Source organism: Lolium rigidum, chromosome 7, assembly GCF_022539505.1.
Source record: "Lolium rigidum isolate FL_2022 chromosome 7, APGP_CSIRO_Lrig_0.1, whole genome shotgun sequence".
NCBI classification, from domain to species: domain Eukaryota; kingdom Viridiplantae; phylum Streptophyta; class Magnoliopsida; order Poales; family Poaceae; genus Lolium; species Lolium rigidum.
The window spans coordinates 140146004-140160767 of record NC_061514.1 but is presented as its reverse complement, the minus strand read 5'-3'; the positions used below and the strand labels follow the sequence as shown (position 1 = coordinate 140160767).

At 50.0% G+C, this 14764-nt stretch overlaps 1 protein-coding gene across 1 annotated transcript; it reads left to right on the top strand.

Moving 5' to 3' along the window:
• The first annotated feature begins 2206 nt into the window (after positions 1–2206).
• LOC124676998 (WD repeat-containing protein 44-like) lies at positions 2207–5647 on the top strand. The gene is made up of 7 exons (XM_047213006.1): positions 2207–3546; positions 3723–3813; positions 4018–4175; positions 4251–4302; positions 4412–4491; positions 4588–4681; positions 4800–5647. Exons 1-7 carry the CDS (start codon positions 2479–2481, stop codon positions 5294–5296), a joined length of 2040 nt encoding a protein of 679 aa, XP_047068962.1. The 5' UTR covers positions 2207–2478; the 3' UTR covers positions 5297–5647.
• The last annotated feature ends 9117 nt before the right edge of the window (positions 5648–14764 follow it).

Sequence of the window (14764 nt, the reverse complement as noted above, 5' to 3'; positions counted from 1 at the left end):
ACGACACGCAAGACATATCACTTTACAGAGTCATCAACCAAGTAAACCAAACGTTCCATGTCAGCACACCTACCAGGGCATTGCCTTGACCGCAAGTTTGAAAAGAAGCCGAGGGACCCCAAAAAGAACCGCACATCAACGTAGAAACCTTTTGCGAAATCTCGTTTGGAATGTTGCAATTCCGCCGGTAATTCCGTTGGTATTCACGGAGCTTCAAAATTAAAAGTGGCAAGGACGACCCGGCCCGGAGAATGCGACTGACGCCGATTTAAGACCGCGTCGCGATGAGCTCCGTTGGAAAGGAAGAAGAGGGAGGAAAGAACAAGGACGCCTAGGAAACCAAGACCGCAAGGTACAAAGCCAGCCAGCGGAAGAGTCCCAAGAACACCCCCAATCCCCAAGCTACTCCTACCCAACCCAACCTCATTCCCCCTGTCCCCCCTCGAACCCTCCGCCGAGCTCGGGATCCCTGTCGGCAGCGGCCGGAGCTCCGCTGGGGCGGCTGCCGGAGGCGGCGGAGGAGGAGAAGCCGTGTTGGAGAACCGATCCTTGTCGCCGGCCCCGTCCGTCCTCGCGCGGAGAAGGTCCGATTCGAGCACTCCTCCACTTTTTAATCTTTCCGTTGCCGGTCGATCCGTGCCTCCTCGGTGGGGGAATGGCGCAGTGATTTGCCATTTCTGCTCTTCCTCCCCCCTCTCTGGTCGGTGTGTTCCTGTTTTAATGGAACAGTTCATGGCCCGCGCGACATGCTTCGTTTCTTTCGGGGGCTATTTCGCTCTGTTTTTCTTCTCAATTTTGGATCGTAGCACTCGTTTTTGCTCGCTCCGAGCGAGATTCAACCCGAAATTTGTCCTGTAGAAACGGAAATTTGCCGCTGTCGCTTGATCAAAAGCACCGCCCAATGCCAGTTTAGGAAAAAAGGCGAATTTATTTTTGTTGACATTTTTTTCATTCAGAAACGGATGAGCGCTGCTCTTTTTCGCATAGTACCACCGTTTGGCGATCAGATTGTTCCCTTGAATGGGCGCCGAGGCGAGATCGCAACCAGACGAACAGTTTTCATTCACATCGCATTTACTACTATCCTTTCCAGATTTCAGCACTTGAATACCGGCAGTACTGGAAACGCATGGAATCTGCGGAAGTAAAATCCCCCCGATTACAGATCATTTTTCGAGAAAAATTGCGAGGAAGAGTACAAAATTAGTTATATTTAGAACTAGAAAAGCTCTCATTCACTGCAAATCTCTGCGAAATCTCTTGTTTCTGACCAGGTACAGTAGATCGCTCCCCCCTCTTTCACCCTTTGATGATGATGGGCAGCATAAAGACGCGGCCTTTAATGGCCAACCACGCGCCTACGCCCGAGCCTTTTGGCCGGCCGTCGGCGCTAGAACACAAGCTAGCAGTTAATAGGATAGCCGGCGTTCGGCGGCATCGCACGTCGCTGGGCTGGGCCCGAGCTTCTCTCCTCCCTCATCGCACGCGGCAGCCACAGTACACGCTACGGTGCCGTCCCCCTGCTATGCGAGCGCTGTTGAAACGAAAGTACTAGTGCTGCTACCCAATCTTTTACTTTTGTCCATGCCTAGCCTTTCTGCGCTGCTTCCTCGGGATCTGCGCGGCTGCGCGCCATGCTGCCTTGTTGCCTCCGCCGCCCGCCCGTGCGGGTTTGGTCGCCTGCTTCCTCTGCTGCTGCTGCTGCCGGCGGGGCGCCCAACGTGGGTAAGTACGGTTTGGCGGCGCTGTGTTGGCGAGTTGTTGCCTTGTTGGTGAGCAGGATGCAGGGTGTCATGCCTTGGGGGCTCAGGCAAGTTCAGGGGCCTCTTCATTTTTAGTTGGAGGTGGGAGAGAGAGAGAGCGACAGGGAGAGCTCTGGGCGGCTTGTGCTTGTGTCCTCTTCTTTCTTTCCTAAGGCTTGTGGACCTGGTAAGCCGTTTCTTTCTTGACGGAAATACCAGTTGACTCACTCCAATGGTCCTTGCTGATTGTTCAGTTCGTTTGTCTTGAGTTCGTCTACAAGCCTTTTGTGCTTGCTGCTGTTTCTCCGGTTTGTCATCTGTTTTCCTTTTTTGCTGCACAATTTATTTATTAATTAATTACTGTTGTACTGTCGCTAGTTTCATGGAGCAATCAAACAAACTATCTCGTGGTTTACTCATTTCCCTGGCTACCTGCAAGAAGAGTTTAAGTGTAATAATGTGTGATTTTGGTTGCGAATAGAACTGATAAGGTTGGTCAATAATCGAGATGGATAGTCACTTGCCATATCGGGCACGCATTCCTTTCTCTTGCGTTCAATTCATTTCGCTGCACTCCTTCATGTTTTTCTCGTGTTCTCGGCTTTGTGCTGTAGTCCCTATATCATGAGGCTGATGTTTGTGTTGTCAATTGCAGATGACACTTTGACAAGTACTCAGCCTTCACGGGGTTTCGGAAGACGTTTCCACCGATTATTTTTCTCGGTCTAGAAGCAATATGCCAAGATCCGACTCGGATAGGGATGATATTTTCTTTGATGCATTTGAGGATATTAGATCAGTCAGGGAGCCTTCATCCTCGGACGATTGTAGCACGAGTGGTAAAGGATTAACACCAAGGGCGCTAGAGTATGAGGTTTGGGCAAGTGAGCCCATGAGTGTTCAAGAAAGGCGACAGAGATTCCTGCAGGGGATGGGATTTGATGACCTTGGTGCTGCTAAAGTGGATCTTTCTCAATGCCAAGAAGAAATAACAACCATCGACTCTCCTGCTAACTCGCAGGAGAGAACTAGCAGCAACATCTCTTCTCTAGATTCATCTATTCCTGAGAGTGAATCGTCATTTGATGCTGCCTGTTGCATAAGGGATCTGGATAGTGGAAAGAGATATGTAGTTCAGAATGGCGGGCATGATGGACTGACTAGCTTTCTGAAGGAGGTTGCGACCGATAAGGTGCTATCTCTTCTGGAGTTTGAAAGCCTGGTTGGTGTTTCTCGATCTGTTCAGAAGCTATTACGAAGGGCATATTCTCACAGCCCTGCAAGAGAGACCAAGGGGGCTGTTGGCAGTAAGAAAATGGATATCAGAAGCGTGTGCAAAAACTTCATGAAGAAGAGGAGTTTTGGCGGAATATGCAAGTCTGATGTCCATGTAAAAAGCTCCACAACAAGTGTGCCATCCAGAACAAAAGTTCAGCACCGAAAGAAGAAAAATGCTGAATTCTCTGCTGTCTATATGGGTCAGGAAATCCGAGCCCACGATGGTTTAATTAGAGTGATGAAATTCAGTCCGTCTGGCTGGTATTTAGCTACTGGTGGTGAGGACTGTGTTGTTAGGGTATGGAAGATTACAGAAGTGGATGCATACTCTAAAATGTATGGTGGAGAGAACCACCCTCATGAGTATGTAGAGAAAATTAAAATTCTTAAACCGAAGCAAGTAGATGGACAGAGCCATACACTTGCAGTAGTGCCCAATAAGGGCTTCCATATTACCGAGAGCCCGTTACATGAATTTCATGGCCATACAGGTGATGTCCTGGATATGACATGGTCAAAATCAGATGTAAGTTTCTCTCTTGATTTTCTAAAGCTGCCATAGTTCTCATGCTCATCATCAATCTATTCACCTGAATTGTCATGAGTATCTATTAACATGTTTCATGTATCTTGAACATAACTAGATTCCTTTTTTGTTGTTTGTTTCATTTTCTTACCTTCATTGAATTTGTTTCCATGTAGTGTTTGTTGACTTCATCAAAAGACAAGACAGTCCGCTTGTGGAAAGTTGGCTCTGATGCCTGTCTTGGAGTATTCAGACACAAAGACTATGGTAAGCTGACATATCGTCGAAGAACTATTATGTATGCTTTGGTGCCCGAATGCCTTGCCCATTGATGATTTCTTACTTTATTCTAGAAGTCTTATTGTTGTAGTTGCAAAAAAGTACTTATGATATTGTGCAGACTTTGAGCCATTACATTTTCAATATTTTCCTGGACAAGAGCTTGACTTTCCTTTGAAACTGTTTGAACAGTGACTTGCGTTCAATTCAGTCCCACTGACGAGAGATACTTCATCAGTGGCTCAATAGATGGTAAAGTTCGCATTTGGGATGTTTTAGACAAGCGGGTAGTTAACTGGGCTGATACGCGGAATATCATCACTGCTGTTAGTTACCAATCAGATGGAAAGGTTTGTATCTGATCATAATGCTATTGCACATTATTTTGCATAATTGGATGTTAAATTCATGATTTTGTAAATCAGGGTTTTGTGGTTGGCACGACTGGAGGAGTATGTCGCTTCTACGACCAATCAGGTACTTGAAGATCATCACTTACCATCCATGTGGTTTCTATCACTTCGAAGGTCTCTAAATCTCTGTTCTGTATGAGTACTCTCTTTAACTTAGCATCTTGTTTCTGTAGGTGAAGACATTCAACTAGACAAAGAATTATTTATGCAAGGGAAGAAAAAGTCTGCCTCCAGTCGGATAAAAAGTCTGCAGGTACGATTTCTGTGTTAATAGTTTCTTGATTCTCTACTAGTACTTTAAGAAGCAGTTGTGATGCAAATAAGCTAATTTGTTCTTGCTACTTCGCAGTTATGCACAAGTGATTCCCCTAGATTTCTAGTTACATCAACAGATTCTAAGATCCGAGTTGCTGATGGTTCTGATATCGTCCAAAAGTTTAAAGGTATATTTTTTGTGCAGCAGTTTCCATCCTTCATTTGGTTATAAAGTTACCATTTTTTCATCTTCTTGCATTACATGTTAGTAATCATAAAATCACCATTTTCTACTTTGTGATGCAGGTCCTTGGAAGTCAAAGTCTCTGTCATCTCCATCCCTAACATCGGATGGCAGATATCTTATATCTACCGGGAAGGATTCCAATGTGTACATATGGAATTTCGAATCAAGCAGCAAGTTACAAAAAAGCGAAGCCAAGTCGGTCCGTTCTTGTGAAATGTTCTTCTCCAAGGACGTGACAACTGCGGTACCTTGGCCAGGAGTGCGTCAAGACAGGCACGTCAAGCCTTCCTGCTTGACGGATAAATCTCTTAGCGCGCCCACTTTGCGCCCTCAAGGAGAAAGCCGTTCCCCTGGTGCAAGGTTCCTCACCGACGGCATGAGGGGGTCTGTGACATGGCCTGAAGAGAAGCTGTCCTCTGCGAAGACCGTGAATGCTCCCCGGCTAGCTGACTGTCTCTCCGCGATATCGGCTGCTTGGAACATGGTGATCGTGACGGCGAGCCACGGTGGAGTGATCCGGTCGTTCCACAACTACGGCTTGCCTGTGACGCTGTGAACTGCGGTCTTGCTGAGACTGCGTATTGAAGGAAGAAGCGAAGAAGTGTAAGTTTGGATATTATTAGATCTACTAACGAGTGACGACCTTGAGATTTTTGTCAATAGTGTTAGGAGTGTGGTGGAAGAAGGGTTTGGTATAGTAGCACCATGAAAAAGTGGAGACTGTGTTGCGGTGGGGTCTTGAACTTCTGAAAAGGAGATTAATCATTGCTGATGATTTGTCTATAGGTTCTCAATTTCATTTCTTCGAGATGGCCTTGGTTGTTTTTTTGTATGCCAATAGTCGTATTCCCTGTTTATGATTCATCCTTGATTCCAAAAAGACCAGACCATCCAGGTCCTTGTGTTTTGGCTGCTGCATTTTAGTCAGTCAAGATAGTGAGGGCAACTCACATCAGATGCTTCTGGTCATGATCAGGAGTTATTTCGCTGCACTCTCGCAACACGCAATTCTCCTGTGGTGGCTATTGCGCGTTTGGTGCAGAAAGCGCCACTAGAATGGGCGGTCAGTTTTCCTGTCAAAGAAAAGAAGAATGAGCGCTGAGTTGGTGGCGGGAAATGCTCCAGCTCAACGCAGGGGGAGAGCCGCACGTTTGGAACTTGGTGGCGTCACTCGCACCCGTCACTAGCTGGTTCCGCCCCATTCTACAGTTGCAAAAGCTTGCACGTTCCTGACGTCGACGTGCACGAGATGCTGCTGGTAGGATCCACACGTACACCACGGGGCCAAGGCCAACACTTCTTTTTTATTTTTTGTAGATTCACAGGGAGACATCTCCCCGGTTCCATTTCATGGTAAAATGAAACCACAATGTCCAAACACACCCCGCTCACAGCGTTCTCAACAGCAAACTCAAAAACAGGGCTAAACCTACTGCCCAAACAACAGCCACCAGCACCTCAAAAGCTACCAGATAAAAGCTAAGTTCAGCAAAAACCAAACCTCTCCACAAGACCAACTAACACAGCAACAGCTAAGAAAGTAACTAGAGCTATTACACCACCCAAACAGAGTTTTCTACAGCACGACATGAACTGAAGCGTCTTCCTCCGGATTCTCCTTCAGAAACTCCAGCGACGCCCTTCCACCATGAGAGGTCTTGGCAGCAGGAGCCCAGGAAGATATCCAATCAAAGGAAGAACACTTCATGATGGTTCCAGCTCCAGTGGTGCTTTGATCTTGTTTGATAGATGCTTCATGAAAAGGTCCACTTCCTCCCACATTTGGTCCTTGAAAGGCACTTTCCAATTTCTCAGATAAGAAAGTATGACTCTCCACACCTGTTTCAGATCCAACCAAGTGAGTCTATTAAACACTAAACTGTTTCTAGAATTCCAAATCCCCCACAAAATAGCAGAAGAAATGAAATTAAACTGTAAAAATCTTTTGTTGCACAACCATCTACCAGCTACATCTATATACTTTTCTACTGTAAACTTACAGATTTCTTTGACTAAACCCCACACCGGTCTTGCAACAATACAGTCAAAAAACAAGTGTTGTACACTTTCAAAATCTCTACAGAAAGAGCATTCCATAGGTTTTGGTATACCCCTCCTCCTCAAGTTATCTCTGGTCATAATTTTGTTTTGAGACAGCAACCACAGGAAAATCTGAATTCTAGGAGGAATTTTTAGGTCCCAAACAGCAGGTAAATAAACTGGAGTTACTCCTCTAAAATTTACTAGAGCATACATAGATTTTGAGGAGTACACCCCATTAGTTTCATAAGTCCAGATAAGCTGGTCCTCATCAGAATTGTAAACTATAGTTTCAGCAATAGCTACTAATTCCTGCCATTGTATCATCATATCTTCTGTGAAATTTCTCCTAAAATCACATCTCAAGTTTGTTCCATCCCAAATCTCTCTGACAGTTCTAGTCTGTTGATTTGAAACAAAATAAATATCCCAAAACTGAGTTGCCAGATTAGAATTTCCAAACCAAACATCTTTTTTTATGGAACGACCCAAAGGGGTTTTGCTTGATTAGAAAGAAAGTTGCTCGGTTAAACGAAAAATCAGACTAAAACCGATACAACCAGAACCAAAGCCCCACACGAACGGGGCCGAAACCCAGAGAAGATCACCAAACCTTCCACCCAAGCCCAAGAGAAGATGTTGTGACTGCAATGGGCACTAGTGGAGAAGAGGCCTTTGGTCCCAAGCAAATGTCCCAGTGCTGAACCAAACCGGGTCCAATGGGGGCATTGGTCCCGGTTCGTTTCTGCCCAGGACGACCCCACCCGCTGGCGCCTGTCCTGTAGTGGCCTTTGGACCCGGTTTGTAATACAAACCGGGACTAAAGGGTCCACCGCAGGGCGCGGCAGGCCGTGTCAGTCGTGGGGAACCCTTTAGTCCCGGTTTGTATTACAAACCGGGTCCAAAGGCCCCCCTCTGGCTATATAACCTTGCCCCTGCCCAAGTGTGAGCCACACTTGGCCATTTTTTCACTTTCTTCACAAGAGGGGTGTATTGCTCTCCTCTCTTCTTCACACGCACAAGAGGTGTTCGATGAAATGCTTAAGAGGATTTGCCACTTGAGTTTACACGAATCAAGCCACACTTAACTTGCTTTTTTCTTCTTCATCGAGGTTAACAACTTTATCCTTTTCATCTGCAATTGATAAAATGCATGTGTATATATACATCGTGATGTTCTGTAATGGTTTTGATCAGCTTAATTATATCATGCGGATGAATCGGCAATGGATGTACATTGACCGACGGTTTGACGAGTTCACTGCGGGCCTGGATAATTTTATGGCCGTGGCGGAGGCAAACAAACATGGTGGCTTCATGTATTGTCCATGTGTGGACTGCAAGAATACCGTAAATTACGCTCACTCGAGTCTCATTCACAGCCACCTTCTGCGATCCGGTTTCATGCCCGAGTTACTATTGTTGGACCAAGCACGGAGAAAGAGGGGTTATGATGGAAGACAATGACGAAGAGGAAGAGGATGATGACGGTTATCCCAATTTCCCTGAATACGATGATACTGCAGAAGGCAATGAAGACAATGAAGTAGAAGATCAAGAGGCACCGAGATGAGCCTGTCGATGATGATCTTGGCCGGGCCATTGCCGATGCAAGGAGAGAATGTGAAACTGAAAAGGAAAGGTTGGCCTTCGACAAGATGATAGAAGATCACAACAAATTGTTATACCCAACTTGCGAAGATGGCCATAAAAAGCTAGGCAGACACACTCGGAATTGTTGCAATGGAAGGCGGAGAACGGTGTCACCGACTCGGGATTTGGAAAGTTGTCGACAATAATTAAGAGGAAGCTTCCAAGGGGTAACGAATTGCCCGCCGATACGTACGAAGCGAAGAAGATTGTCTCGCCCTCTAGGATTAGATGTGCAAAAGATACATGCATGCATTAATGACTGCATCCTCTACCGCGATGAGTACGAGAATTTGGATGCATGTCCGGTGTGCACTGCATTGCGGTATAAGATCAGACGAGATGACCCTGGTGATGTTGACAAGTTGTATGGAATGACAACAGTGGATCTCAACAATCTTGGGTATAGAGACGAACCATTCGTCCTAGCCAAGGATGTGGCCCAGATTTTCTATGTGAAGGATATGTCTACCAAACCAAGAAAAAGGAAACATAAGGAAACAAATACATCAAACGATGAGCCAAAGCGCCACATAGTTCTTTCTGGTAAAAGAAACATCGTGGGAGTGGAGGACAAGACAGACATGTCAGAAGATTATAATCAGTTTGATGAAATTCCACCCTTCAGAGTGAACATTGATCCAAGCATCAAGTTAAATGATGAAGATGCTCCATGGTTACGGCCGAAGAAGATTAATTAAATGATGAAGATGCTCCATCATCAAGTTAATTGAAGAATGTTCATGGCACAAATGAGTATCTCAACATGGCAATCAATTTCCCATTTATTTTTGTGTAATCATGTAACTCGTATGTAAGATATTAAAAGTGGAGATGCGCCACGGGAGATTTCCCAACCCTTTCCCCAACACTCGTTAGATGAGATGTAGTCGTTCGAGGGCTTGCGGGAAAAAATTCCAAGGCGCAGTTTCTGAAGATGCCGTAGGGCGTGTGCACCAACGACATCTTCGAGAAACTGCGCCACGGGAGATTTCCCAACCCTTTCCCCAACACTGTTAGATGAGATGTAGTCGTTCAGGGGCTTGCAGGAAAAAATTCCAAGGCGCAGTTTCTGAAGATGCCGTAGGGCGTGTGCACCAACGACATCTTCGAGAAACTGGCGCCACGGGAGATTTCCCAACCCTTTCCCCAACACTGTTAGATGAGATGTAGTCGTTTAGGGGCTTGCAGGGAAAAATTCCGAGGAGCAGCTTCCGAAGATGTCGTAGGGCGTGTGCACCAACGACATCTTCGAGAAGCTGCGCCACGGGAGATTTCCCAACCCTTCCCTTCATCCATGGGAATGAAACTCTGCTTGGCTTGTTGATCCGCTTGGCAAGGCGTATCGATGCTCCTTTTATAGGCACGGCACCTCTTCTACTTTGTCTTGTTCCTTCGACGGGGCGTCGTGCGCTACATGCTTTATCTCATCGAGCAGTGCGTCCACCCATGCGTTCTTATCCTGCCGACATCTTTAGTCCCGGTTGTACCCACCAGCCGGGACTAAAGGTTACCCACACGTCCTTATCCCACCGACAGTTTTTGGCGCCACTGCGTTCCCGCCTATTTTTCTTCCCGCGCTTTCCACTGCTTCCCGCCTCCGTCCTCCCGCCATTTTTTCACTATATATATGTTGGCATGGCCTCCATTTACATATCACATCTAGACTCATATCTGCAAACCTCATCACCAGGTCACATGGCTTCCATCGTATCTCTAACCCTCCGGGAGGTGGAGGCGCTTTGCGCATCGAACTACCCCTGCCCGCCGGGCTACCGCGTCCCTACCGGCTGGTTGCTGAGCGTCGGAGGGGTACCGGTCCCTCCTGTCCCTCTAGGTGTGGCGCGCGAGATGGCCATCACGAACCACTACTACTTCGAGCTCACGCAGAGCAGCGGAGGAATCCCCAGTGGCATCCCGACTACAGCCCGACTTGGGAGAGCTTCTTCATCAATCGGCGTGAGAGGGCGCTCGCCAGGCACGAGGAGGGCGGCCCGCCTCCTTCGAACTTCAACGAGGCCGGCCGTGGGCTGTGGTGGCGCGACCAAACTCTCCAGGGCGTCATGGCCCACCGTGGCCCCCGCCTGCGCTACCCTCAGTCCTAGCCCACGCGTGCTCTCCCGCCGAGGTTTGACTACCGCGACCCCGATGCCAGCGACGATGATGACGGCGACTACGACGACTACAGTGGCGAGTACTATAGGGCTAGGCACGAGTATGACTGAATGACTCGAACAGTCGAATCTGGCCATGTATCTTAATTAATTTTTAGTTGAGCTAGGCACGAGTACTATAGGGCTAGGCACGAGTACTATCTGGCCATGTATCTTAATTAATTTTCAGTTGAGTTCTGTACTTTAATTCCACATGTAATCTGGCGGGAAACTTTTCTCATCATCGGCGTACTGCCACAACGACTTTATTGAAAATACAATAAAATAGATAAACAACTAGTCTAGTCAATCTACTCGTCGTCGGAGGTTGTCTCGGTCCAAATGTCGTCCCACCGAGGGTCGTTGTCGGCCCAAGTTGTATTCGGGTTATCGAGCTCGAACACGGCGACGGCCCGACGATGGCGCCTGTTGGACCTGCGTTGTGCCCGGAGGTCAGCGAAGAACGCGGCGGTGTTGTCGACGTCGTTGGGGAACTGCGCCCTCCACTGGCGCATCAACTCCTCGTCGTGCTCGGCGATTGCGATCCGGCGCTGCACCTGGCGGTGGCGGCGACGGTCCTCGTCGTCGACGAGGCACGGCGTCGGCGCGAGGAACTCCGCCTCCTCTAGCGATTCGATGTCTGGGAAGTTCATGTCGCACCGTGGCCGCCGAAATCGCCATGCGGCCGCGTCGTAAGCGCGCGCCGCCAGCTCCGGGTGTTGTACGTGCCGAGGGTGAGCCGGAAGCCACCGGCGCGCATCTCGGCGTAGAACCTACCGTTCGGCCGCGCTCGGACGCCACGGAAGCCGGACGAGCCGCGACGGTGCGGCGGCATCCCGGCGACGAATGAACGGAGGCGACGGCGACATGTGGTTCCGCGCGCACGCGGCGCTTTATAGCACAGCGACGCGGCAAGTTTGGCGACAGGTGGCGCGGGGAAGCGGCGGGGCGTGGCACGTGGAAGCGGGATCTACACGTCGCACGGCGGTGGCGGCGGGGCGAGGCACGTGGAAGCGGCGGCGACACGTGGCACGGGGAAGGGACACGTGTGGCGGTGGCGGTGGTGGCCAGTACATGGCGGTGGCGGTGGTGGGCAGTACACGGCGGTGGCCCGTACATGGCGGTGACGGTGGTGGCCAGGCGGTGGCGGTGGCGATGGTGGCCAGTACACGGCGGTGGCGACGGTGGCCTGTACATGCATGGCGGTGGCGGCGGGGCGAGGCACGTGGAAGCGGCGGCGACACGTGGCACGGGGAAGGGACACGTGTGGCGGTGGCGGTGGTGGCCAGTACATGGCGGTGGCGGTGGTGGGCAGTACACGGCGGTGGCCCGTACATGGCGGTGGCGGCGGGGCGAGGCACGTGGAAGCGGCGGCGACACGTGGCACGGGGAAGGGACACGTGTGGCGGTGGTGGCCAGTACATGGCGGTGGCGGTGGTGGGCAGTACACGGCGGTGGCCCGTACATGGCGGTGACGGTGGTGGCCAGGCGGTGGTGGTGGCGACGGTGGCCAGTACACGGCGGTGGCGACGGTGGCCTGTACATGCATGGCGGTGGCGGCGGTGGACACGTGTAGCAGTGCGGTGGCTTTTTTTCATTTGAAATAAGACGGGAATGAAATTTTTTTAAAAAAGTGGCCTTTGGACCCGGTTTGTATTACAAACCGGGACTAAAGGCCTTTTGCGCGCGCAGCGAAAACGCAGCAAAATGGCCTTTGGTCCCGGTTTGTAGTACAAACCGGGACCAAAGGGGGCCTTTGGTCCCGGTTGGTGCCACCACCGGGACCAAAGGGGGGGTATATAACTGGTCCTTCGTCTCCGCGCGGAGATCAATCCCGCGGAGACGACGAACCGACGCCGCCAGGCTGCCGAATTCGCGCGCCGTCGCTGCCGCCGCCCCCGCCGCACGCAACCGCCGCCGCCGCCGCACGACGCCGCCGCCGCCGCACGACGCCGCCTCCTCCTCAGCCGCGCGCACGCGCGCAACCGACTCCGCCACCTCGATCCTCTCCGCCGGCAACCGCCGCCGTGTCTCCACGCCGCGCGCAACCGCCGCCATCTCCGCCGCCTCCACTCCGCCGGCTACCGCCACCGTCGCCGCCTCCTCGCCGCCGCGCGCCTCCTCCTCCGGTAAGAGACGCCGCCCCACGGCCCCTTCTCCTTTTTTTTTTTTAGTCTTTTTTTTAGATTAGTTTGTTAAGTTAGAAAAATTAGATTAGTTTGTTAAGTTAGAAAAATTAGTTAAAACAATAGTTAGAAAATTAATTAGTAAAATTAGTTAGTAAAATATTTAGTTAGTGTGTTAGTGAAAAATAGTTAGAACTTTAGTTAAAACAATAGTTAGAAAATTAGTTAGTGTGTTAGTGTAAAATAGTTAGCGCGCAAAAACGCCGGCGCCCCCCCGAATAGAGATGTACGCCGGCGCCCCCCAAATAGAGATGTACGCCGGTGCCCCCTTACGCGGTAGTGCCGGCGCCCCCCAAATAGAGATGTACGCCGGTGCCCCCTTACGCGGTAGTGCCGGCGCTCTTGCCGGCGCCCCCCAAATAGAGGATGTACGCCCGGCGCCCCCTTACGCGGTAGTGCCGGCGCTCTTGCCGGCGCCCCCCAAATAGAGGATGTACGCCGGCGCCCCCTTACGCGGTAGTGCCGGCGCTCTTGCCGGCGCCCCCCAAATAGAGGATGTTGTGCCGGCGCCCCCTTACGTGGTGTGCCGACGCTCTTGCCGGCGCCCCCAAATAGAAGATGTTGTGCCGGTGCCCCCTTACGCGGTAGTGCCGGCGCCCCTGCCGGCGCCCCTGAATAGAGTATGTAGTGCCGGCGCCCCCCAAATGGTAGTGCCGGCGCCGACTAACATATAGTGAAGTTATTTTTTAATTTATGTTAATGTTGGTACATATATATATGATTTGTTTTCGTAGCTACGATGCCGCGACAGCCGCCGCGCCGTGGTCTGACTCTTCTAGAGGAGATGGAGCAGATGGGGGAGGTCCGGGACTGGGCTCCGCCGGGGTGGCACTGGGAGGTCTTAGCTTCCGGGTCGCGCACCTTGGTGCGGAATTCGGGTCTCGTTGTCGACCCGGATATTCTTTGGTGGAGGTCTTATGGGCCACGGTTGTTTCAGAGGGAGCCGGCCCCGCCGGAGGAGGTAGCTCAGCGCATTGAAGCGGAGGACCAGCACGTTCGCCGTTATATGTACGCGTTAGACAACATGTATAGGACCGGATGGAGCGTTATGCGGGGATCTCATGTTAGCTATGCTCCCGTTGTTGTTCCGTGGCTTTGGGGGTACACCCAGCGCGGCTCAGGACCCGGTCGGCGCCCTCTAGGACCCGGTCTGCGCGGTTGAGTGGTTGTAGTAGTGATTGATATGTATTAGGGTTAAATAAACATGAACCCGATCTATGTATGCATGTAACTGCAGTATCTGCTTTCAGCACTATATTATCGATCCTTAGTTAAGAACTACATATGTAACTCCATTTTCAGTTTTCTGCATTATCCTTAATTTGATCATATGATGGTTCCTATGTATAGCTTGCAGGTCGTTGTAGAAAGCATGGACGAGAGATGAAATTCAAGAAAATTTCATGGAGGAACTCATAGCAAACGGTACTCGGATGATCGCGACGACGACGTTATTCCAGTTGATGGCGGTGACGATGTCACCGCAACTTATTTGAATGACTCCGGTGAGGGAGCGGAGAATATTGAGGAAGAAGATCCTAGTGGCGCCGGTGAGGAACAAGATCATCATAATGGCTCCCGAACTGTAGTTATCACCGAGGTATATAAATTAATTAAGCCGCTGTTGATCGACTAGATGCATTAACTAATTAAATTGTACTGACTATGAACTATTTCTTTTTTAGCCCTCCGGATCGAGCACTTCTTCTGTAAAGTCGAGGAAGCGAGGCCCGACCAAAAAGTTGGATGACGGTGTTAGGCACGACATCACCCACATCGAAAATGATGGTAAACCGATTGCTCCGGAGAAAGGTGCAAAGGCATTTATAGCTCAATGCGGAGTGCTTGTTAGGGACCACGTCCCGATCACCGTTCGAGAATGGCACAAGCCGAAGGGACTAGTGCTGTCGGCAGAGGAAGAAGCTCAAGGTCTTTATATCGATGATGTAGCCAAAAACAGCATTATGAACAAGCTCATGTCACATTTCAACATAG